Raw genomic sequence first — 26,702 nt, 5'->3', positions numbered from 1 at the left:
ACAAGAAAATTAAATATTCAAGTAGTTCACACTATATAGCTTTAGTAAGTTCAATAGAGAATAATTAGTTTTAATATAGTTTATAAAAAAAAGCAGTATTACAATTTAGAACAATTTAAAATAATGAAGTTGAAAGAATTTTTAAGTTTGAAGTAATGATTAAATAGCTGAGCAATCATCAAACACAATTTACAAAATACAGTAGTACAATTTAGCACAATTTAAAACAATGAAATTGAAACACTTAAAAGTTGAAGTAATGAGTAAATGGTTGAGCAATCATCAAGCACAATATACAATAATGAAATTGAAACAATTTTAAGTTTGACGTAAATGATCAAATAGTTGAGCAGTCTTAAATGTGCAAAGGTTAGGAATAACTCAGGGATAGAGTGTGAAGGTAGGAATTACTGGAGGTAGAGTGTGAAGGTAGGAATTACTGGAGGTAGAGTGTGAAGGTAGGAATTACTGGAGGTAGAGTGTGAAGGTAGGAATTACTAGAGGTAGAATGTGAGGGTAGGAATTACTGGAGGTAGAGTGTAAAGGTAGGAATTACTGGAGGTAGAATGTGAGGGTAGGAATTACTGGAGGTAGAGTGTGAGGGTAGGAATTACTAGAGGTAGAATGTGAAGGTAGGAATTACTGGAGGTAGAGTGTAAAGGTAGGAATTACTGGAGGTAGAATGTGAGGGTAGGAATTACTGGAGGTAGAATGTGAGGCTAGGAATTACTGGAGGTAGAATGTGAAGGTAGGAATTACTGGAGGTAGAATGTCAAGGTAGGAATTACTGGAGGTAGAGTGTGAAGGTAGGAATTACTGGAGGTAGAATGTGAGGGTAGGAATTACTGGAGGTAGAGATTAAGGGTAGGAATTACTGGAGGTAGAATGTGAGGGTAGGTATTACTGGAGGTAGAATGTGAGGGTAGGAATTACTGGAGGTAAAGTGTGAGGGTAGGAATTACTGGAGGTAGAGTGTGAGGGTAGGAATTACTGGAGGTAGAGTGTGAGGGTAGGAATTACTGGAGGTAGAATGTGAGGGTAGGAATTACTGGAGGTAGAGTGTGAGGGTAGGAATTACTGGAGGTAGAGTGTGAGGGTAGGAATTACTGGAGGTAGAGTGTGAGGGTTGGAATTAGTGGAGGTAGAGTGTGAGGGTAGGAATTAGTGGAGGTAGAGTGTGAGGGTAGGAATTAGTGGAGGTAGAGTGTGAGGGTAGGAATTACTGGAGGTAGAGTGTGAGGGTTGGATTTACTGGAGGTAGAGTGTGAGGGTAGGAATTATTGGAGGTAGAGTGTGAGGGTAGGAATTACTGGAGAAAGAGTGTGAGGGTAGAAATTACTGGAGGTAGAGTGTGAGGGTAGGAATTACTGGAGGTAGAGTATGAGGGTAGGAATTTGTGGAGGTAGAGTGTGAGGGTCAGAATTAGTGGAGGTAGAGTGTGAGGGTAGGAATTACTGGAGGGAGAATGTGAGGGTAGGAATTACTGGAGGGAGAATGTGAGGGTAGGAATTACTGGAGGTAGAGTGTGAAGGTAGGAATTACTGGAGGTAGAATGTGAGGGTAGGAATTACTGGAGGTAGAATGTGAGGGTAGGAATTACTGGAGGTAGAGATTAAGGGTAGGAATTACTGGAGGTAGAATGTGAGGGTAGGAATTACTGGAGGTAGAATGTGAGGGTAGGAATTACTGGAGGTAGAGTGTGAGGGTAGGAATTACTAGAGGTAGAATGTGAGGGAAGGAATTACTGGAGGTAGAGTGTAAAGGTAGGAATTACTGGAGGTAGAATGTGAGGGTAGGAACTACTGGAGGTAGAATGTGAGGGTAGGAATTACTGGAGGTAGAGTGTGAGGGTAGGAATTACTGGAGGTAGAATGTGAGGTAGTATTAGGTAGTAGGTTGGTAGACAGCAACCACCCAGGGAAGTACTACCGTCCTGCCAGATGACTGTGAAACAAAAACCTGTAACTGTTTTGCATGATGGTAGGATTGCTGGTTTCTTTTTCTGTCTCATAAACACGCTAAGATAACAGGGATATCTTGCTACTCCTACTTACACTTTGGTCACACTTCACAGACACGCACATGCATATATATATATACATACATCTAGGTTTTTCTCCTTTTTCTAAATAGCTCTTGTTCTTTTTTATTTCTTCTATTGTCCATGGGGAAGTGGAAAAGAATCTTTCCTCCGTAAGCCATGCGTGTCGTATGAGGCGACTAAAATGCCGGGAGCAATGGGCTAGTAACCCCTTCTCCTGTATACAATTACTAAAAAAGAGAAGAAGAAAAACTTTATAAAACTGGGTTGCTTAAATGTGCGTGGATGTAGTGCGGATGACAAGAAACAGATGATTGCTGATGTTATGAATGAAAAGAAGTTGGATGTCCTGGCCCTAAGCGAAACAAAGCTGAAGGGGGTAGGAGAGTTTCAGTGGGGGGAAATAAATGGGATTAAATCTGGAGTATCTGAGAGAGTTAGAGCAAAGGAAGGGGTAGCAGTAATGTTAAATGATCAGTTATGGAAGGAGAAAAGAGAATATGAATGTGTAAATTCAAGAATTATGTGGATTAAAGTAAAGGTTGGATGCGAGAAGTGGGTCATAATAAGCGTGTATGCACCTGGAGAAGAGAGGAATGCAGAGGAGAGAGAGAGATTTTGGGAGATGTTAAGTGAATGTATAGGAGCCTTTGAACCAAGTGAGAGAGTAATTGTGGTAGGGGACTTGAATGCTAAAGTAGGAGAAACTTTTAGAGAGGGTGTGGTAGGTAAGTTTGGGGTGCCAGGTGTAAATGATAATGGGAGCCCTTTGATTGAACTTTGTATAGAAAGGGGTTTAGTTATAGGTAATACATATTTTAAGAAAAAGAGGATAAATAAGTATACACGATATGATGTAGGGCGAAATGACAGTAGTTTATTGGATTATGTATTGGTAGATAAAAGACTGTTGAGTAGACTTCAGGATGTACATGTTTATAGAGGGGCCACAGATATATCAGATCACTTTCTAGTTGTAGCTACACTGAGAGTAAAAGGTAGATGGGATACAAGGAGAATAGAAGCATCAGGGAAGAGAGAGGTGAAGGTTTATAAACTAAAAGAGGAGGCAGTTAGGGTAAGATATAAACAGCTATTGGAGGATAGATGGGCTAATGAGAGCATAGGCAATGGGGTCGAAGAGGTATGGGGTAGGTTTAAAAATGTAGTGTTAGAGTGTTCAGCAGAAGTTTGTGGTTACAGGAAAGTGGGTGCAGGAGGGAAGAGGAGCGATTGGTGGAATGATGATGTAAAGAGAGTAGTAAGGGAGAAAAAGTTAGCATATGAGAAGTTTTTACAAAGTAGAAGTGATGCAAGGAGGGAAGAGTATATGGAGAAAAAGAGAGAAGTTAAGAGAGTGGTGAAGCAATGTAAAAAGAGAGCAAATGAGAGAGTGGGTGAGATGTTATCAACAAATTTTGTTGAAAATAAGAAAAAGTTTCGGAGTGAGATTAACAAGTTAAGAAAGCCTAGAGAACAAATGGATTTGTCAGTTAAAAATAGGAGAGGAGAGTTATTAAATGGAGAGTTAGAGGTATTGGGAAGATGGAAGGAATATTTTGAGGAATTGTTAAATGTTGATGAAGATAGGGAAGCTGTGATTTCATGTATAGGGCAAGGAGGAATAACATCTTGTAGGAGTGAGGAAGAGCCAGTTGTGAGTGTGGGGGAAGTTCGTGAGGCAGTAGGTAAAATGAAAGGGGGTAAGGCAGCCGGGATTGATGGGATAAAGATAGAAATGTTAAAAGCAGGTGGGGATATAGTTTTGGAGTGGTTGGTGCAATTATTTAATAAATGTATGGAAGAGGGTAAGGTACCTAGGGATTGGCAGAGAGCATGCATAGTTCCTTTGTATAAAGGCAAAAGGGATAAAAGAGAGTGCAAAAATTATAGGGGGATAAGTCTGTTGAGTGTACCTGGTAAAGTGTATGGTAGAGTTATAATTGAAAGAATTAAGAGTAAGACGGAGAATAGGATAGCAGATGAACAAGGAGGCTTTAGGAAAGGTAGGGGGTGTGTGGACCAGGTGTTTACAGTGAAACATATAAGTGAACAGTATTTAGATAAGGCTAAAGAGGTCTTTGTGGCATTTATGGATTTGGAAAAGGCGTATGACAGGGTGGATAGGGGGGCAATGTGGCAGATGTTGCAAGTGTATGGTGTAGGAGGTAGGTTACTGAAAGCAGTGAAGAGTTTTTATGAGGATAGTGAGGTTCAGGTTAGAGTATGTAGGAAAGAGGGAAATTTTTTCCCAGTAAAAGCAGGCCTTAGACAAGGATGTGTGATGTCACCGTGGTTGTTTAATATATTTATAGATGGGGTTGTAAGAGAAGTAAATGCGAGGGTCTTGGCAAGAGGCGTGGAGTTAAAAGATAAAGAATCACACACAAAGTGGGAGTTGTCACAGCTGCTCTTTGCTGATGACACTGTGCTCTTGGGAGATTCTGAAGAGAAGTTGCAGAGATTGGTGGATGAATTTGGTAGGGTGTGCAAAAGAAGAAAATTAAAGGTGAATACAGGAAAGAGTAAGGTTATGAGGATAACAAAAAGATTAGGTGATGAAAGATTGAATATCAGATTGGAGGGAGAGAGTATGGAGGAGGTGAACGTATTCAGATATTTGGGAGTGGACGTGTCAGCGGATGGGTCTATGAAAGATGAGGTGAATCATAGAATTGATGAGGGAAAAAGAGTGAGTGGTGCACTTAGGAGTCTGTGGAGACAAAGAACTTTGTCCTTGGAGGCAAAGAGGGGAATGTATGAGAGTATAGTTTTACCAACGCTCTTATATGGGTGTGAAGCGTGGGTGATGAATGTTGCAGCGAGGAGAAGGCTGGAGGCAGTGGAGATGTCATGTCTGAGGGCAATGTGTGGTGTGAATATAATGCAGAGAATTCGTAGTTTGGAAGTTAGGAGGAGGTGCGGGATTACCAAAACTGTTGTCCAGAGGGCTGAGGAAGGGTTGTTGAGGTGGTTCGGACATGTAGAGAGAATTGAGCGAAACAGAATGACTTCAAGAGTGTATCAGTCTGTAGTGGAAGGAAGGCGGGGTAGGGGTCGGCCTAGGAAGGGTTGGAGGGAGGGGGTAAAGGAGGTTTTGTGTGCGAGGGGCTTGGACTTCCAGCAGGCATGCGTGAGCGTGTTTGATAGGAGTGAATGGAGACAAATGGTTTTTAATACTTGACGTGCTGTTGGAGTGTGAGCAAAGTAACATTTATGAAGGGATTCAGGGAAACCGGCAGGCCGGACTTGAGTCCTGGAGATGGGAAGTACAGTGCCTGCACTCTGAAGGAGGGGTGTTAATGTTGCAGTTTAAAAACTGTAGTGTAAAGCACCCTTCTGGCAAGACAGTGATGGAGTGAATGATGGTGAAAGTTTTTCTTTTTCGGGCCACCCTGCCTTGGTGGGAATCGGCCGGTGTGATAATAATAAAAAAAAAGAATGTGAGGGTAGGAATTACTGGAGGTAGAATGTGAGGGTAGGAATTACTGGAGGTAGAGATTAAGGGTAGGAATTACTGGAGGTAGAATGTGAGGGTAGGAATTACTGGAAGTAGAGTGTAAGGGTAGGAATTACTGGAGGTAGAATGTGAGGGTAGGAATTACTGGAGGTAGAGTGTGAGGGTAGGAATTACTGGAGGTAGACTGTGAGGGTAGGAATTACTGGAGGTAGACTGTAAGGGTAGGAATTACTGGAGGTAGACTGTGAGGGTAGGAATTACTGGAGGTAGAGTGTGAGGGTAGGAATTACTGGAGGTAGAAGGTGAGGGTAGGAATTACTGGAGGTAGAAGGTGAGGGTAGGAATTGCTGGAGGTAGAATGTGAGGGTAGGAATTACTGGAGGTAGAGTGTGAGGGTAGGAATTACTGGAGGTAGAGTGTGAAAGTAGGAATTACTGGAGGTAGAATGTGAAGGTAGGAATTACTGGAGGTAGAATGTGAGGGTAGGAATTACTGGAGGTAGAATGTGAGGGTAGGAATTACTGGAGGTAGAGTGTGAGGGTAGGAATTACCGGAGGTAGACTGTGAGGGTAAGAATTACTGGAGGTAGACTGTGAGGGGTAGGAATTACTGGAGGTAGACTGTGAGGGGTAGGAATTACTGGAGGTAGAATGTGAGGGTAGGAATTACTGGAGGTAGAATGTGGGGGTAGGAATTACTGGAGGTAGAATGTGAGGGTAGGAATTACTGGAGGTAGAGTGTGAGGGTAGGAATTACTGGAGGGAGAGTGTGAGGGTAGGAATTACTGGAGGGAGAATGTGAGGGTAGGAATTACTGGAGGGAGAATGTGAGGGTAGGAATTACTGGAGGTAGAGTGTGAGGGTAGGAATTACTGGAGGTAGAATGTGAGGGTAGGAATTACTGGAGGTAGAGTGTGAGGGTAGGAATTACTGGAGGTAGAATGTGAGGGTAGGAATTACTAGAGGTAGAGTGTGAGGGTAGGAATTACTGGAGGTACAATGTGAGGGTATGAATTACTGGAGGTAGAGTGTGAGGGTAGGAATTACTGGAGGTAGAATGTGAGGGTACGAATTACTGGAGGTAGAGTGTGAGGGTAGGAATTACCGGAGGTAGAATGTGAGGGTAGGAATTACTGGAGGTAGAGTGTGAAGATAGGAATTACTGGAGGTAGAGTGTGAGGGTTGGATTTACTGGAGGGAGAGTGTGAGGGTTGGATTTACTGGAGGTAGAGTGTGAGGGTAGGGATTAGTGAAGGTAGAGGAGAGTGTGAGGGTAGGGATTAGTGAAGGTAGAGGAGAGTGTGAGGGTAGGGATTAGTGAAGGTAGAGGAGAGTGTGAGGGTAGGGATTAGTGAAGGTAGAGGAGAGTGTGAGGGTGAGAATTAGTGGAGGTAGAGTGTGAGGGTAGGAATTAGAGAAGGTAGAGGAGAGTGTAAGGGTGAGAATTAATGGAGGTAGAGTGTGAGGGTAGGAATTAGTGAAGGTAGAGGAGAGTGTAAGTGTGAGAATTAGTGGAGGTAGAGTGTGAGGGTAGGAATTAGTGAAGGTAGAGGAGAGTGTGAGGGTGAGAATTAGTGGAGGTAGTGTGTAAGAGTAGGAATTAGTGAAGGTAGAGGAGAGTGTGAGGGTGAGAATTAGTGGAGGTAGAGTGTGAGGGTAGGAATTAGTGAAGGTAGAGTGTGAGAATTAGTGGAAGTAAAGTGTGAGGGTAGGAATTAGTGAAGATAGAGGAGAGTGTGAGGGTGAGAATTAGTGGAGGTAGTGTGTAAGAGTAGGAATTAGTGAAGGTAGAGGAGAGTGTAAGGGTGAGAATTAGTGGAGGTGGAGTGTGAGGGTAGGAATTAGTGAAGGTAGAGGAGAGGGTGAGAATTAGTGGAAGTCAAGTGTGAGGGTAGGAATTAGTGAAGTTAGAGGAGAGTGTGAGGGTGAGAATTAGTGGAGGTAGTGTGTAAGAGTAGGAATTAGTGAAGGTAGAGGAGAGTGTGAGGGTGAGAATTAGTGGAGGTAGAGTGTGAAGGTAGGAATTAGTGAAGGTAGAGGAGAGCGTGAGAATTAGTGGAAGTAAAGTGTGAGGGTAGGAATTAGTGAAGGTATAGGAGTGTGTGAGGGTGAGAAGTTAGTTTTTGATAAAAAGTTAGAGTCTGTGTTAGAGGTGGAACTTTCAGCAAAGAGGTCAGTATGAGTGTTTAGGTGGTGGAGAAGACAGAAATGAATTCTGCATTCCTGCTGATGGTCTGAACATTGTATTAAAATATCGTGAACTGACTGTAACTCAATAATCCTCACAGAGTGGTGCCAGGCAGTTTTCCACGAAGTGTCCATGAATGAAGCATGCATGGCCAGAAAGTGCAGTGGGAGAGTGCAGTCTCCCAAATGTGACAGCAGTGGAAAGATGGCCAGAAACCTAGAGGTGGTTTGGCAGAAAACAATTTGTTGTAGGTCAACTCGGACCAACATTGTTGCCAGTGGGTACAAAGTTGTTGAGTCACTGAAAAACAATCGGGTAAGGAATACCCCTTTGGGAAAATGGGTCATGAATTGCTGACCGAGTGGTTGAGTCTGCTTGTTCACTACCCCCAACACTGACATGTCCAGAGACCAAGCAAAAACCGAAGTCTGTGCCTTTACTGGAAATGCGGCAAAACCAAAGTGTAATGTGAAAGATGACAGGAGTCGAATTTCTAAATAGTCTGTAATGCACTGTGAGAGTACCTTGACACAACTTCAAATGAGGAGGAAGATATCGATGTAGCGTCTATGATAGTCATGAGAACTACATGTAACTCGGCCGAGTCTAGTAAATGACCATGGATTATTCTTTTAGGAAAAACAGCTCCTTATCTGACATTAATTAGGAATTTAGAACTGTCAGTATATACCACAAAAGCACAAGAATGAAAATGGAAGTTTTCAATGAAGAGTGATCATGAAGTCATAGTAGGCAGGAGAGCTTCTGCATGTGGGAGTGGTGAGGAGTAAACATGAATCATCGGAACCTCCCAAGGATTAAGTGGGAAGAGAAAGATGCAAGGTGAACATAAAGGGGAGGTAAATCAAGGAAGGTCAGTAGAGAGTGAATATGTAGAGGAAAGGGAAAACGATTAAACAAATTAGCCGTATTAATATCCATTGCTGTTATACAAAAAGGATTGTGAAGGTAGTGAAAGGAGGACTCAAGTCCAGCTAACCGGTTTCCCTGAATCCCTTCACAAAATATTACCCTGCTCATACTCCAACAGCTCATCAGGTCCCAAAAACCCTTCATCTCCATTCACTCCTATCTAACACTCACACATGCCTAATGCATGTCCAAGCCCCTTGCACACTAAAACCTCTTTTACCCCCTCCCTCCATCCTCTCCTAGATTTTAGATTTTTAGATTTTTTTTATTTCTTTGCAAGTTTACAATGTGGCTGACATTATAGGTAGTATATATACATAGGTACATAGTTTACAGTGAGAGTTTACAATGATTTGTAGTGCAAAGAGAGCTACTATCATGCCTTGGCATTACAGGCAGTCTAAACTTAACAGATTACTGATTACTTAACACTAGATGCACAAAACATAGTTTGATCAGGTTGCACTAATTATACAATAGGCTATACTTATGTCAAATATATGTTATTCAACATTTGCATTAAAATATTTGTATTAAAATATGAGAATTTACTGTACTTTGAGCATTTACTTTTGGGGTTCTGAGGCTAGGGGAGTAACACAATGAGTAATTATAATTTAAGGTGGTGGAGAGTGATTTGGTAGCTTTATTGGTAAGGTTAAGTACTGAGTATTTAGTTTTGGGTGAGTAGGTGGTTTTTAAGAAGAGATTGAATTGATGTACAGACAGGGTTCTTTTGGTATTCACTGGTAATGAATTCCAAATTTTTGGGCCCTTTATGTGCATAGAGTTTTTACATAGTGTGAGATGGACACTGGAAACATCAAAGAGTAATCTGTGCCTTGTGTTATGGTCGTGTGTCCTGTTAAGGTTGGTAAGGAGAAGTTTGAGAGGAAGGTTTATATTTGAGTGTAGTGTTCTACGTATGTAGTGGGCACAATAATAGGCATGGATGTTCTCTACGGTGAGTAAGTTTAGACTTTTGAATGCTGGTGGAGTATGCTGTCTGGGGTGGGAATTTATCGTCATTCTTTAATAATAATAATAATAATAATAATAATAATAATCTTTATTTACTACAAGTACATGTACATGGTATACAGTCCTACCTGACAACAATGACATACTACTACATAGAAAGCCACTTGTTATGCTGAGCATCTCGGGCAAATTAGGTCAGTGTCCCAGGATGCGACCCACACCAGTCGACTAACATCCATGTACCCATTTTACTGATGGGTGAACATAGACAACAGGTGGAAAGAAACACACCCAATGTTTCTACTCTGGCTGGGAATCGAACCCAGGCCCTCGCTGTGTGAAGCGAGAGCGTTAACCACCAGGCCACCAGAGCCCATAGGGTCTCTAGGATGACCCCTACCCCTCCTCCTCCTCTCCACTACAGATTTATACACCCTCCACATCATTCAATTTTGCTCCATCTTCTCTAAATGACCAAACCACCTCAATAACTCCTCTTCAGCCCTCTGAATAATACTTTTTGTAACTCCACACCTGCTTCTAATTTCCACACTACAAATTCTCTGCATAATATTCACACCACACATTGCCCTTAAACATGACATCACCACCTGCAGCCTCCTCTTCGCTGCAGTATTCACAACCTATGATTCACTCCCAGATAAGTGTGTTGGTACCACCAAACTCTCGTACATTCCCTTCTTTGCCTCCACTGATAACGTTTTGTCTCCACAGATACCTCAATACACCTCTCACCTTTTTTCCTTTATCAATTCTATGATTAACCTCATCCTTCATAAACCCATCTGCTGATAAATCTACTCACAAATACCTGAACACATTCACTTCATCTATATTCCCTCCCTCCAATGTGATATCCAATTTTTCTTTACATAACTCATCTGATAGCCTCATCACCTTACTCATATCTATGTTCACTTTACACACCCTCCCAAAGTTGTCCACTAACCTTTGCAATTTTTCTTTAGAATCTTCCAAAAGCACAGTATCATCAGCAAAAAAGTAACTATGTCAACTCCCATATTGTATTTGATTCCCCATAATTTAATCGCACCCCACTCCCGAACACCTTAGCATTTATTCTTTTACAACTCCATCTAAAAATATGTTAAACAACCATGGTGACATTACACATCCCTGTCTAAGGCCTACTTTTACTGGGTCACCCTGCTTTGGTGGGAGACGGCCGACTTGTTAAAAAAAAATAGTAAAAAAAAAATAATAAGAATAATATTTGCCCGATAAAAACTCAGATCACAACTAATAGACTAAACAGCCATGGCTTACAAACAGCATCCTCAAATCTATTGATAAAAAACATCTATATGAAAAACAGTACAGAATGGGTCTAATAACAAAGGATACAGCAAAACATTACCTGACAATACTAACCAATCTATTAAGGATGTCAAAAATACTGTATTACGAAAACAGATTTCAGGACTAAAAGGGTGATGTGAAAAAGACCTGGAAAACCTTATCGGAAATTCTAGGATCTAAAAAGATGTCATAAAACAGAATGATTAACTTAACAAAACCAGATGAACCTCTCCTCCAGTCAACCAATACTGCCAACAAACTTAATGTCTTTTTCTCGACCATAGGATCAAAGCTAGGAAGCAAAATTCCAAACTCAAACATTAACCAAAACACTACCTCACTCACAACTACCCAAATATTCTATTTTTAGCCCCAACAAATCCTAATGAAATCTCACTCATCATCAAAACACTAAAGAACAAGACAGGTGACCTAAATAACTTACCACCACTCATGTATAAAAAAGGTTCTCATGTCACTAATTACTGCAACTCTGTTTAACAAATCCATTGAATCTTCCACCTTCCCATCCATAATCAAGACAGCAAGAGTCACCCTGATCCTCAAAGGAGGTGGTCCAACTGAGTTGAACAACTATAGGCCTATATCAAACTTGCCCTTACTATCTAAAATCTTTGAAAAATTAATTCATAAACAAGTCTACTCCTACTTAGTACCCCACAACATACTCAACTCCTGTCAATTTGCATTCAGACTGAAAAAAAGTACTACTGATGCAATTATACTTATGCTTGAGCTAATATAAAATGAATTTTCCCTGGGATTTTCATAGACTTAAGAAAAGCTTTTGATACAGTCGACCATGACCTATTGCACCAAAAACTTGAAAATTACAGGGTCAGAGGACACTCTCTAGATTACCTAAAATTTTATCTTAGCAACAGAACCCAGTATGTATACACAAATGGAGCTAACTCCACTACACAACCAGCTCTTGTTGGAGTCCCACAGGGAAGTGTCCTTGGCCCACTTCTCTTTCTCATTTACATCGGTGACCTTCCAAATGTATCTAAACTCCTTAAACCCATTTTATTTGCAGATTACACTACTTTTGTCTTCTCTCACCCAAACCCAACCATACTAATAGACACTGTAAATGACAAACTACTAAAAATATTTATTTGGATGACCACCAACAAACTTACTGTCAGTATAGACAAAACCTATTTTATGCTATTTGGAAACAGAGCTACAAATGTACAGCTAAACATACTGATAATTTGTTCACCCATCTCCTGACACACACACAGCAAATTTCTGGGTCTCTGCCTAGATTGCAATCTCAAATTCCAAACTCACATACAGCAAATATCCAAGAAAGTCTCCAAAACAGTAGACATCCTCTTAAAGATATGGTACTATGTACCCCGATCAGCTCTTCTTGCACTATACCACTCACTCATCTACCCTTACCTCACCTATGGTATTTGTGCATGGGGCTCAACCACAGCAAATCACCTTAAACCTTTAATAACCCAACAAAAAGCTGCAGTGCGATTGATTACAAACTCCTGTAATAGACAGCATACTCCTCCGCTTTTCAAGAGTCTTAACTCACTTAACATACAAAACATCCACACTTATTACTGTGCCTACTACATACACAGAGCACTATACTCAAATATAAACCCTCCTCTCACACTCCTACTTGATAACTACAACAGAACACACAAGCATAATACAAGACACAAATCACTCTTCGATATTCCTCATGTCCATCTCTCCCTGTGTAAAAATACTATGCACATAAAGGGCCCGAAGATCTGGAATTCATTACCAGAACACAGTGAAGGACCCCTGCCTGCAAATCAATTTAAGGATCTACTTAGAAATCTCATCACTCAAAATTAACCAGATGAACCGTACTTAATACCTACCAGTTACTCGAAAGCTACACAAAAAAGTACAGTGGACCCTTGCCTAATGAACGCATCGCATAACGTTAAATCCGCCTAGCGATCCATTTTAATGCAAAAATTTTGCCTCGGCTAGCGCTAAAAAACTCGCTCAACGCGATTCTTTTGAGATGCGTCCACGTGCGGCCTGAGCCCGCCTCACTTGTTCCGTGGGTGCCAGTGTTTACAAGCCAGCTACCACGGTCACTTCCAAGCATACAATCAGAACATTTCATATTATCACAGCCTTTATAGTGATTGCACCTGCAAAATAAGTCACCATGGGCCCCAAGAAAGCTTCTAGTGCCAACCCCACAGCAAAAAGGGTGAGAATTACTATGGATATGAAGAAAGAGATCATTGCTAAGTATGAAAGTGGAATGCGTGTCTCCAAGCTGGCCAGTTTGTACACAAAACCCAAATCAACCATCACTACTATTGTGGCCAAGAAAACGGCAATCAAGGAAGCTGTTCTTGCCAAAGGTACAACTTTGTTTTCGAAACAGAGATCGCAAGTGATAGAAGATGTTGAGAGACTGTTATTGGTGTGGATAAATGAAAAACAGATAGCAGGAGATAGCATCTCTCAAGCGATCATATGTGAAAAGGCTAGGAAGTTGCATGATGATTTAATTAGAAAAATGCCTGCAACTAGTGGTGATGTGAGTGAATTTAAGGCTAGCAAAGGTTGGTTTGAGAGATTTAAGAAGCGTAGTGGCATACATAGTGTGATAAGGCATGGTGAGGCTGCCAGTTCGGACCACAAAGCGGGTGAAAAATATGTGCAGGAATTCAAGGAGTACATAGACAGTGAAGGACTGAAACCTGAAGAAGTGTTTAAGTGTGACGAAACAGGCCTGTTTTGGAAGAAAATGCCAAGCATGACCTACATTACTCAGGAGGAAAAGGCACTCCCAGGACATAAGCCTATGAAAGACAGGCTTACTCTGTTGATGTGTGCCAATGCTAGTGGTGATTGCAAAGTAAAGCCTTTATTGGTGTATCATTCTGAAACTCCCAGAGTGTTCAGGAAAAACAATGTCCTCAAGGCTAATTTGTGTGTGCTGTGGAGGGCAAACAGTAAGGCATGGGTCACTAGGGACTTTTTCTATGACTGGTTACACCATGCATTTGCCCCCACTGTGAAAAATTACCTAATTGAAAAGAAATTAGACCTTAAGTGCCTCCTGGTATTAGACAATGCTCCTGGTCATCCTTCAGACGTGGCAGAGCGACTTTCTGTGGAAATGAGCTTCATTAAGGTCAACTTTTTGCCTCCTAATACCACCCCTCTCCTGCAGCCCATGGACCTGCAGGTCATTTCCAACTTCAAGAAACTATACACAAAAGCTATGTTTGAAAGGTGCTTTGTAGTGACCTCAGAAACTCAATTGACTCAAAGAGAGTTTTGTAGAGATCACTTTAGCATCCTCAATTGTGTAAACATTATAGGTAAGGCTTGGGAGGAAGTGACTAAGAGGACCTTGAACTCTGCTTGGAAGAAACTGTGGCCAGAATGTGTAAACAAAAGGGATTTTGAAGGGTTTGAGGCTAACCCTGGGAATCCTATGCCAGTTGAGGAATCCATTGTGGCATTGGGGAAGTCGTTGGGGTTGGAGGTTAGTGGGGAGGATGTGGAAGAGTTGGTGGAGGAGGACAATGAAGAACTAACCACTGATGAGCTGCTAGATCATCTTCAACAGCAAGAGGCCACACCTGAGGAAACTGCTTCAGAGGAGGGGATAGAGAAATTGAAGAAGTTGCCTACTTCAAAAATTAAGGAAATGTGTGCAATGTGGCTTAAAGTGCAAACCTTTTTTGATGAAAATCACCCTGACACAGCTACTGCAAGCCATGCTGGTGACTATTACACTGACAATGTTGTGAAACACTTTAGGAATGTCATAAAGGAACGGGAGGTACAGGCCTCTATGGACAGATATGTTGTGCGACAGAGGTCCAGTGACTCTCAAGCTGGTCCTAGTGGCATTAAAAGAAGAAGGGAAGTAACCCCGGAAAAGGATTTGCCACCTCAAGTCCTAATGGAAGGGGATTCCCCTTCTAAACACTAACACCATCAATGCTCTCCCCTCCTCCCATCCCATCAATCATCACCAGATCTTCAATAAAGGTAAGTGTCATGTAACTGTGCATGTCTTCTTCAGTTTGTGTGTATTAAAATTAATATTTCATGTGGTAAAAATTTTTTTTTGTTCATACTTTGGGGTGTCAGGAACGGATTAATTTGATTTCCATTATTTCTTATGGGGAAAATTAATTCGCCTAACGATAATTTTGCCTAATGTTGAGCTCTCAGGAACGGATTAATAGCGTTAGGCAAGAGTCCACTGTACTAATGACGTCTCAATTTCAATAGTGAATACAGTGAAACCTCGGCTTACGAATTTAATCTGTTCCATGGACTTGTTTGTATCCTGATTTGTTTGTATGCTGGGTCAATTTTCCTCATTTAAATTAACTGATATGCAATTAATTCGTTCCAGCTGAATTCCTGTTCTCAGGAGGCATGACAAAATAACCCTAATATCAACTCTATGGCTTATTTATCTGTCACAATTCATCTAATATAGCATAATAAACAAAATAAATAACATAGAAATCTGATATACACTCTAGAATGAATAAAATATTATGTCATTACGTGGAAGGCAGAGGGAGGAGGATTGTGGTCGCGCATTCTCACTATTTATTTTATTTATTTATTTATTTATTTAGTAATTTTAGCATACATACAGAGGTACAAAAAAATACAGGTAAGAGCAGCATGCCAAAGCCACTTATATGCATAGCATTATGGGCTGGCTTAAAATTAACTTAAGATTAACTAAGCAATGATGAAATCAGTGATAAAACATTATTGTAAACAGATAACTATAAAGCACAAATGAGTATTACAAAGACAGGTCATATGGTTGCATGCTTTGCTGTACATTCAGTCGAATGGAGTATTCTGTTAGGTAGTGTATTTAAAAAAATAACAAAGTTAGATTGGGTCCTAGGTTTAACATTTGTGTGATATAATTGTGAGTAACATTTAGGATATACAATTTATAAGGTTCAGTTATTCAGTATTTATTTGGTTTTGAGTGAGTAAGTGATCTTTGAGAATAGACTTGAATTTATAAACAGGTAGTGTTTCTTTTATATTTACAGGTAATGAATTCCAGATTTTAGGGCCTTTTATGTGCATTGAGTTTTTGCATAACGTGAGATGGACACGAGGAACATCAAAGAGTGATCTGTGCCTTGTGTTATGGTCATGTGTTCTGTTGAGGTTGGCAAGGAGATGTTTGAGGGGAGGGTTAATATCAGAGTTAAGTGTTCTATGTATGTAATAGGTGCAGTAATAATGTATGAAAACATCAGAGATGTTATTATAAGAGAAAACAGATTGTGAGGCTAACTGAATTAGATCTGGTGTACATATGACATATACATACCTTGGAGAAGAAATGCAGAGCGGCATATCCTGTCAGGAGTTCACACTTTTCTTATAACTACTTTGTACAATTTTTATGTTTATCTCACCACACTACGCTTGTACTCACTCACCAAGTCCTCAACCCTCGTACCTAGTCTGTGCTTACCAATGATTTCTTGCTTTAATCCCATGCAAATCATCCTCTTTTTCTTCTCGGCACTGTCCTTTGCTCTTGCTTTCTTAGGACCCATAGTTAGAAGAAAGAAACCTGGCAAATTAACTGCACAAAACGTAAGGAAATCATGAGAATTCCTTGCACGGTGAGGGTAGCTCCATAAGCACATGTGAATTGGTGAGCATTGTGGTGGTGTTGTCAAACTAAATTATACGCAGTGCGTACATCTTTCTTTCTTCTTTCAACAAACCGGCCCTATCCCACCGAGGCAGGGTGGCCCAAAAGGAAAAACAAAAGTTTCTCCTTTTACATTTAGTAATATATACAGGACAAGAGGTTACTAGCCCCTTGGTCCCGGCATTTTAGTCACCTCTTACAATACGCATGGCTTACGGAGGAAGAATTCTGTTCCGCTTCCCCATGGAGATAAGAGGAAATAAACAAGAACAAGAACTAGAAAGAAAATAGAAGAAAACCCAGTGGGGTTTGTGTATATATATGCTTGTACATGTATGTGTAGTGTGACCTAAGTTAAGTAGAAGTAGCAAGATGTACCTGAAATCTTGCATGTTTAAAAAAGGACACCAGCAATCCTACCATCATGTAAAACAATTACAGGCTTTCGTTTTACACTCACTTGGCAGGACGGTAGTACAGTACCTCCTTGGGCGGTTGCTGTCAACCAACCTACTACCTAGGAGTATTCTTTCTTTCTTTCAACACACCGGCCGTATCCCACCGAGGCGGGGTGGCCCAAAAGGAAAAACGAAAGTTTCTCCTTTTACATTTAGTAATATATACAGGAGAAGGGGTTACTAGCTTCTTGCTCCCGGCATTTTAGTCACCTCTTACAACACGCATGGCTTACGGAGGAAGAATTCTGTTCCACTTCCCCATGGAGGTAAGAGGAAATAAACAAGAACAAGAACTAGAAAGAAAATAGAAGAAAACCCAAAGGGGTGTGTATATATATGCTTGTACATGTATGTGTAGTGTGACCTAAGTGTAAGTAGAAGTAGCAAGACATACCTGAAATCTTGCATGTGTATGAGACAGATAAAAAAAGACACCAGCAATCTTACCATCGTGTAAAACAATTACAGGCTTCAGTTTTACACTCACTTGGCAGGACGGTAGTACCTCCCTGGGCGGTTGCTATCTACCAACCTACTACCTAGGAGTATTATTATTATAATTATTATTATTCTTTCTTTCTTTCAATACACCGGCCGTATCCCACCGAGGTGGGGTGGCCCAAAAGGAAAAACAAAAGTTTCTCCTTTCAAATTTAGTAATACAGTGGACCCCCGGTTAACGATATTTTTTCACTCCAGAAGTATGTTCAGGTGCTAGTACTGACCGAATTTGTTCCCATAAGGAATATTGTGAAGTAGATTAGTCCATTTCAGACCCCCAAACATACACGTACAAACGCACTTACATAAATACACTTACATAATTGGTTGCATTCGGAGGTGATCGTTATGCGGGGGTCCACTGTATTTACAGGAGAAGGGGTTACTAGCCCCTTTCTCCCGGCATTTCAGTCGCCTCTTACGACACGCATGGCTTACGGAGGAAGAATTCTGTTCCACTTCCCCATGGAGATAAGAGGAAATAAACAAGAACAAGAACTAGAAAGAAAATAGCAGAAAACCCAGAGGAGTGTGTGTATATATATATGCTTGTACATGTATGTGTAGTGTGACCTAAGTGTAAGTAGAAGTAGCAAAACGTACCTGAAATCTTGCATGTTTATGAGACAGACAAAAGACCCCAGCAATCCTACCATCATGTAAAACAATTACAGGCTTTTGTTTTACACTCCATGTGGCAGGACGGTAGTACAGTACCTCCTTGGGCGGTTGCTGTCTACCAACCTACTACCTAGGAGTATTATTATTATAATTATTATTATTGTACTATTATGTATTATTATATTATTATACGTATTATTATTTTTATATAGTATTATACGTGTATTGTTATTATTATATTATACATAATTATTATTATGTAACTTCTGTGGAGCATCCAGGAATATCCTTTTATTCATGCCCATCAGGTAATAGTTCATAGTTTACAGTAGTATAAAAAGTGAATGCCAGGATAAAATTCCTCTACAGACAAGCACAGTGCCTACCAGATAAGGCACAGGAGAAACTATATCTGGCTATTATACAATGCAGTATACCTATAGATTATTATTGTTTGCTTCAAATTTTGTGAAGATTAAGAACTAAAGCAACACTATACTAGGGAAAATATAGTATGTATATGATGATTGCTTTTAGTACTGTGTGGTTATTATGATTAATCCCCAAGGAATATATTACCTGGAGTTGATTTTGGGTATCACAGCTCCCACAGCCCAATCCCACACAAGGCAACTTTTACGTAAATCTGACCCACAATGCAACAATTAACATTCTTCTTCATGTATTTTCTCATTGTTTAAAATCCCTTTCAGACTGAACATTAATTTTTGAAACAGTCACATTTTACATACCTGACTGGGAGTTTCTACTCCTTGGAACTTGGAAGCTACATTCTTGTCTGTACGACGATCCCCAAAGTAACCAAGACAATGTTCAGCATCACGGAATATCCCAAGATCAATAAGAAAGACACAGATCATGGTCCCAGTCCGCCCCTTGCCACCTTTACAGTGGACGGCTATCACATTTTTCTCATCCTGATTCATCCAGTCACGTACACTGGCACTGAATTTGACCATATCCCTGTTTATGAAAAAACATACAGAATTAGACAACATTCAACATTTTTTTACTGATATTGTTAAGGGCAGATGTAGTGAGAGTTTGCATAAGCAGAAAACAACCCATGATCAGTCATTGATTAAACTATTTCATGAGATCCTACCAAGTGCACATCTTCTGAAAGTGTCTATGTATTCAACAATATAGCAACTTTGCTTGCTCTGTTATAAGTAGGTGACCACTTATTCAGGAAGCAACAGAACAAGAGGGATGCACATAATTAATGATGAAAAATAATGAATAGTGGTTGCCATTTACTTATCATTTTTTCTGCTACTACAAAAAAGCAGTTACACTTACATCCAGTGCACCACCCAATTACAAGATCTAACCTTTTAAAAAACCTATGGCTCTTGGAAAAAGATTTCTAGGTCCCTGGTTGTAAGACAGGGTCATCAACTGGGCATTTCCTACCTATACTGTAATGCCATTTTTGACCAGTGCTGTATCCTTTGAAGAAAATGGACACTAATGAATACACTTAGCACACCCTGACTTAAGGTCTTCCAGTCCCAGAACCTCGATCACTTGAAACACGTGCAGTATTCAAATTCAAATTTATTTCTTTGCAAGTAGTACACTGAGGTTATGTATTTGCAATAATGGGTTGCAGTGCAAAGAGAGCCTCTATTATGCTCAGGCAATAGGTACTAGGTACAAGGTACTAGGAACAAAACCAATTGTACGAAGGTGTCCTAATTGTATGCATTCATGTGTATTTCCCGCTAGTTTTCATCATTTGCTGCCTTATACATAACTGCTAATGGTTGTGGGGATCATCACCTATGCGACCCACTCTCAGAACAGGCCTCAAATTACTAGATAAGAAATACTGCAAGATTAAGAACTATTAAGCAACACACACAAAAGAAGCAAATGCTTGTAAAAATTTTCCTGTTTTCTTATATGTTCATGAGACAGAAAAATACAGCAATTATGTCAGAGTGTAGACTAGGTTTCCATTTCACACATGATAAGATGGGAGCATGTACTTCAATAGTTGCTATCTATGAACCTACTACAAAGAGGTGAATATTATGGAATGATAGTCTGCTGAATCCACCTTTGAAACTGCCCAGTTACCTATTTGAACTACCCAATAAAGTGATCTAAAATTACCAATTTGGCCAATTTCACACAAAATTCAAGAAAGGCCAATTTCAAAATAGGGTCCACAATACACAATGCAGACATTCCTGGCACTAAAATAATATTTTCTCTGTTCATTAGTCATCTCCAGGCCCCTCTAAAATAACATTTGCTTTTCATTTTGAATTTTTATTCACACAAAAAATAAAAGAGTTACTGTTATTCAGACTACTGCATAATTATATAAATAATATCATGTGGATGCATGACATGATTTGTTTACTCTTGAACTTCAGCAAAAATCAAATATTTCCACTATCTTGAGCTCAATTTCAAGCTACTTTAGTCTTTAAACCATTGAAAATCATCTATATTTCTGTAATATATCTTCCATTCTATCAAATGAAACCAAGAAAATGAGAATACAACCATAAATATCATACGAAAATACACTGAAAAGTCGCTGTTTTAAACCAAAATCATGGTCACAGTTTTTTCTCATTATGCACTACGTGCTGCAGGATTCTATTTTTTATACTGCGCACACTGACCATGCAGACATGTAGGCCTACTAGCTTTCTCCCACAAGATTTGAAGTCGCTAGAATTTTGCCATTAGCTCTCCTCTGACATTGTAAGAGGCAGTTAAATTTTCATTTACTGTACAGTATTTCAGTAAAATTTTCATTTAGTATTCATTTTTACAGTTTCCCTGTGCTGTATAATTTTATACATTGTTTTATGTAGTAGTTAGTCCATTATTATTAATAAATTATTATGTTGTCATTTGGGGTCTGGAACAGATTAATTCTATTTACATTATTCATTGTGAGAAAAATTGCTTTGGTTGTTTTTGATCTTGGTTGTCAAACTGACATCTGGAATGAGTTAAATTCAACTGAGAGGGGTTATTAAAGAAGCAAATGTCTAGTTGTTGGGAAGAGGTGTAAAATCTAAGTGTATTAATCTGATATGAAGACTGAGTTGTCACTGTTGCTCTTTGCTGATAGCAGTTTTTTGGGAGATTCTGAAGAGAAATTTTTAAGTTGATGGAAGAATGGAAAAGTGTGTGTAAGTAAATTAAAAGCAAACACAAAAAAAGAGCAAGGTGATGAGAGTAACAAAAAGTTTAGGCAATGTATATTGGATATCAGATTAGAAGGAATAAGTATGGAGAAAGTGAATATGCTGTATTCATATGCAATATTTGGGAATGAACATGATGGCAGATGGGCCTATGAAAGATGAGGTAAACCAAAGAACAGATGATGGGAACAATGCAGGTTTATGTTGGGGTGTTTGTGGAAAGAAATTTGTCTAAGGAAACAAAAATGAGGACTGTGACAGAATAAAGTGGTACCAACCTTTTATATGGGTGCGAGATGGGATTTAAATAGTGCAGCAAGAAAGCTGAAGGCAATGAAGATGTTATATTTGAGAGTAATGCATGGTGTGAATATTATGAAGAATTTGGAGTGTAAAAATTAGAAGATGGTGTAGGGCTATGAAAGTTGTTATTCAGAGGGCAGAGGAGGAATTGTTGAAGTGCATTGACCATTTAGAGAGGTAGGAGCATAATGGGATGACCAAGAGGGTGTATAAATCCAAGGTGGAAAGAGGGATAGGAGTCATCCTAGGAAGGGCTGGAGAGTGTGAAAGTTTTAACTGGTAGAAGCTTGACCAACCAGCAGGTGTTTGTGAGTGTGTTCGATAGGGGTGAGTGGAGAGACTTGATTTTAGGAGTTTAGCATGCTGCTGGATTATGAGTAAGGTAACATTTATGAACAGACTCCTAGAGGTGGAAAGTATAGTACAGTGGACCCCCGGCATTTGATGCCATCGGTATACATTAAATCCAGTATTCGATACATTTTAATGCAAAAATTTTGCCTCGCCACTCGTTAAAAATTCTGCCACACGTGATTCGTCTGGGACGTGTCCACGTGAGTGCCAGTGTTTACAAGCCAACCAGTGTGCTCGCATCTAAGCATACATTTGGTACATTCCATATTATCACAGTGTTTTTGGTGCTTGTTTCTGCAAAGTAAGTCACCATGGGCCCCAAGAAAGCTTCAAGTGCCAACCCTGTGGTAAAAAGGGTGAGAATTAGTATGGAAATTAAGAAAGAATTTGAAGGGTTTGGGGCTAACCCTGAGAAGCCTATGCCAGTTGTGGAATCCACTGTGCCTACTTCAAGAATTAAGGAAATGTGTGCAAAGTGGGTTGAACTGCAAACCTTTATGGATGAAAATCACCCTAACACAGCTATTGCAAGCCGTGCTGGTGACTATTACAATGACAATGTTGTGGCCCATTTTAGACAAATCGTAAAGGAATGGGAGGTACAGAGCTCTATGGACAGATTTGTTGTACAACAGAGGTCCAGTGACTCTCAAGCTGGTCCTAGTGGCATTAAAAGAAGAAGGGAAGTAACCCCAGAAAAGGACTTGCTACCTCAAGTCCTAATGGAAGGGGATTCCCCTTCTAAACATTAACAACTTCGACACTCTCCCCTCCTACCATCCCATCAATCATCACCAGATCTTCATTAAAGGTAAGTGTCATGTATTCTATTGTTACTAGAGTACTACTAACTGTGCATGTCTTCTTCAGTTTGTGTGCATTAAACTTAATATTTCATGTGGTAAAACTTTTTTTTTCATAGTATTTTTGGGTGTCTTGCACGGATTTATTTGATTTCCATTATTTCTTATGGGGAAAATTAATTCGCCTTCCAATAATTTTGGCATACGATGAGCTCTCAGGAACGGATTAATATCGTATACCAGGGGTCCACTGTACCTGCACTCTGAAGGAGAGGTGAAGATGATGCAGTTCAGAGAGTAATTTGAATTGTGATTTTAATGTGTACCTGCACACCAGCACAGTGTGTAAGTATATTTAGGTACAGGTACACATAAGTATAATTATCAGAGTACATATAAAATACACAATAACTATAAAACATTTGAAATTTTGGAAAGTTCCCAGACGTAATGGATGTGGTCACGGAGAATTTAAACAAATCGGTTGGGGGCGCCGTATTTGAAAGACCACTTGCCGTATAGCAAATTTTGGTCATAATTTGACATCGGTGTATTAGCGGAATGCCATAAAGCGGGGCCCTACTGTATAGCCTTAAATCTAGCCAGTGAATCTGGTGGATGATGCAAGCAACAAGGAGGAGAGAGACATCTATAGGTGATGCTTCTACACTAGCAAAAGTTAAGTACCAAACAGGAGCCACAAGAAAGTTAATATACCAATAATTTATACTTACCTTTCTTCCTCCTGTACTTGTATATGCTTAAGAAGGCAATATTAATTATTTCCACAAATTCTTGATATTCTCTCTTCCTCTAAGTCATCGATTATTTTCCACCAAGGTAAAGTTACCCAAAGAAGATCATGACATTCATCATCACTCATTCCCTAGCTATATTTCCAGGCAAAAACTTAACTGGTAATTAACCCTTTGACTGTCGAAGGGCCCAATCCTGAAGTTGCTCCTGGTGTCGCAAAATATTCGAAAAAAAAAAAAATTATTTTTTCTTATGAAATGATAGAGAATCTTTTCCCGATTGTAAAGACACCAAAAAAACGAAATTTGATGGAAAACTGACGGAATTATGCTCTCGCGAAGTTAGCGACTTCGGCGATATTTAAAAATCGGCAATTTCGCCCACTTTGAGCCCTATTTTCGGCTAATTCCGTTATTCCAGTCAACCAAACTCATAACTATTTCTTCAGAACTCTATTTTTTCTATCGATTGAGCACAAGAAACTGCCCATTTACCGATTTCAACTACCCAATAACATGGTCAGAAATTTGCAATTTGGCCAATTTCACGAAAATTAAAAAATACGACAATTTCAAAATAAGGTCCAGAATGAACAATGCAGACATTCCTGGCTCTAAAATAAGATTTTCTTTGTTCATCAGTCATGTCTCCAGGTCCCTGTGATATTACTCTTGCTTTTTATTTTGAAATTTTATTCAAACAAAAAATAGAAGATTTACTGTTATGCAGACTACTGCAATACTGTAATAATTGTAAAAATTACATCAACCCATTCATGACTGCGTATTAGAATGGCTATTTGGACATTTATTGGACAATGACATCATTTGTTTACTTTTGAACATCGGCAAAAATCAAACATTTCCTGTACTTTGTGCTCCATTTCCAGGTTCTTTTTATAGTAAAATTAATCAAAATCACCTCCATTTCTATAATATAGTTTCCATTCTATCAAATGAGACCATGAAAACGAGAATACAACCAAAAATACTATACGAAAATAGACCACAAAGTCGGCATTTTAATTAAAAAAAACGGTCGGAGTTTTTTTTTTCTCATTATGCACTGCGTGCTCCAGGATTTTTTTTATGTGGTGCACACTGACCACACAGACCCATTCTCTCACATGTGGGCCTACTAGCTTTCTCCTGCCTGATTTGAAGCCGCTAGAATTTATGAGTATATATACGTCAAACACGGTACCTCACAAACGTATATATACGGCCGCGACAGTCAAAGGGTTAAGACGGTGTTGAGTAATTTCTCAATATGGAAGCACTATGTATTATATTCATTGGTAAATGCTAAATCTAGAGGGGGTTACTTCAACTGGGGAGTGGGAGGTGATCAGGTTTGATCCGAGGAAGGGAATGGTATCTCCAATTCCTTGTATTAAGAACCTTTCACCAGAATCAAGGTACCCTACCTGAAAAGAGTTAAGAATGTTTATACATAACTCACACGAGGGGAGGAACGTTATGGTCATCAATGAGGAAACGTTCCACTCGACCATGGAAGAGTGAAACATCGTAGTGTCGCTCTGAGCACAGGTTGTAGAGGCGGTAATGTCCAGCGTGATGAGCGTCCATAAAGCGAGCAACTTCCTGTAATATCAACCTTTACTCGTAAACCTCTTGCTATACACCAGTATTTGCCTGCTTACCCTTTTGGCATACAAATATTACAATACAACTATGGCAATCCCATATAAATATATCAACCTCTACTCCATCCTCTTATTCTTAAGTAATGGTTGATTGAACATTCGTCTAGGTATGTTGAAAATCCTATGTATTTGAATACCTAACTTACAATTCGAAAGACAGACTGAAGCACACTGACATATTCCCAAGTTAAGTCAGCCATGTATAAGCTTACCTGGAGTTTACCTGGTTGATCAGGCTCTGATCCACCAGGAGGCCTGGTCACAGACCGGGCCGCAGGGGCGTTGACCCCCGGAACTCTCTCCAGGTAAACTCCAGGAGAGGGTTTCGGGGGTCAATGCCCCCGTGGCTCGGTCTGAGTCCAGGCCTCATGGTGGATCAGGGTCTGATCAAACAAGCTGTTACTGCTGGCTACAAGCAAGCTGATGTACAAACCACAGCCCGGTTGATCAGTGCCTGTCCAGTGTTTTCTTAAAGACAGCCAGGGGTCTATTGGTAATTCCCCTTATGTATGCTGGGAGGAAGCTGAACAGTCTTGGGCCCTGAACACTTCTTGTATTGTCTCTCAATGTACTCGTGGCGCCCCTGCTTTTCATCGGGGGAATGTTGTATGTCCTGCCGAGTCTTGTTTTCATACGGAGTGATTTTCGTGTGCAGGTTTGGTACCAACCCCTCCAGGACCTTCCAAGTGTATATTATCATGCATCTCTCTCGCCTGCATTCCAGGGAATACAGATCAAGGACCTTCAACCGTTCCCAGTAATTTAGGTGCCTTATCGTACTTATGTGTGCCGTGAAAGTTCTTTGTAAACTCTCCAGGTCTGTAATGTCACCAGCCTTGAAGGGGGCGATTAGTATACACTAGTATTCCAGCCTAGAGAGCACAAGCGATTTGAAGGGAATCATCTTGGGCTTGACGTCCCTAGTTTTGAAGGTTCTCATTATCCATCCTATCATTTTCCTAGCAGATGAGGTAGATACATTGTTGTGGTGTTTGAAGGCGAGATCCTCTGACGTTATCACTCCCAGGTCCTTCACATTACTTTTTTGCTCTATTGTATGGTTAGAATTTGTCATATACCCTGATACATTTTTAATTTCCTCAAGTTTCCCATATCTGAGTAGTTGAAATTTCTCCTCGTTGAACCTATTGTTTTGAGCGGCCCATTCGAAGATTTGGTTGGTGTCTGCTTGGAGTCTTGCGGTGTCTTCAATGGAGGTCACTGCCATGGTAATCCAGGCATCATCCGCAAAGGAAGACATGGGGCTATGGCTTACATGTCTATGTCAGAAATGAGGATGAGGAATAGAATGGGAGCGAGTACTGTGCCTTGTGGAACAGAGCTTTTTACCATGGCTGCCTGGGACTTTGCTCTGTTTACTATTACGCTT

At 40.1% G+C, this 26,702-nt stretch overlaps 1 protein-coding gene across 2 annotated transcripts in view; it reads right to left on the bottom strand.

The window, feature by feature from the left end:
- The window catches only part of LOC128695977 (phosphatidylinositol 3,4,5-trisphosphate 3-phosphatase TPTE2), a 602,430-nt gene that overhangs the window by 104,451 nt on the left and 471,277 nt on the right, over window positions 1-26,702 (bottom strand). For both annotated transcript variants that reach the window (XM_070093099.1, XM_070093098.1), the window contains 2 exons: window positions 25,108-25,250; window positions 18,986-19,217 (listed from right to left, as the gene is read on the bottom strand). In XM_070093099.1, the coding sequence (XP_069949200.1) occupies window positions 18,986-19,217; window positions 25,108-25,250 (375 nt within the window). The remainder of the gene's footprint in view (window positions 1-18,985; window positions 19,218-25,107; window positions 25,251-26,702) is intronic.

This window comes from Cherax quadricarinatus, chromosome 41, assembly GCF_038502225.1.
Source record: "Cherax quadricarinatus isolate ZL_2023a chromosome 41, ASM3850222v1, whole genome shotgun sequence".
Lineage (NCBI taxonomy): Eukaryota > Metazoa > Arthropoda > Malacostraca > Decapoda > Parastacidae > Cherax > Cherax quadricarinatus.
The sequence above is the reverse complement of the archived record's forward strand: the minus strand, read 5'-3'. Positions and strand labels throughout refer to the sequence as shown.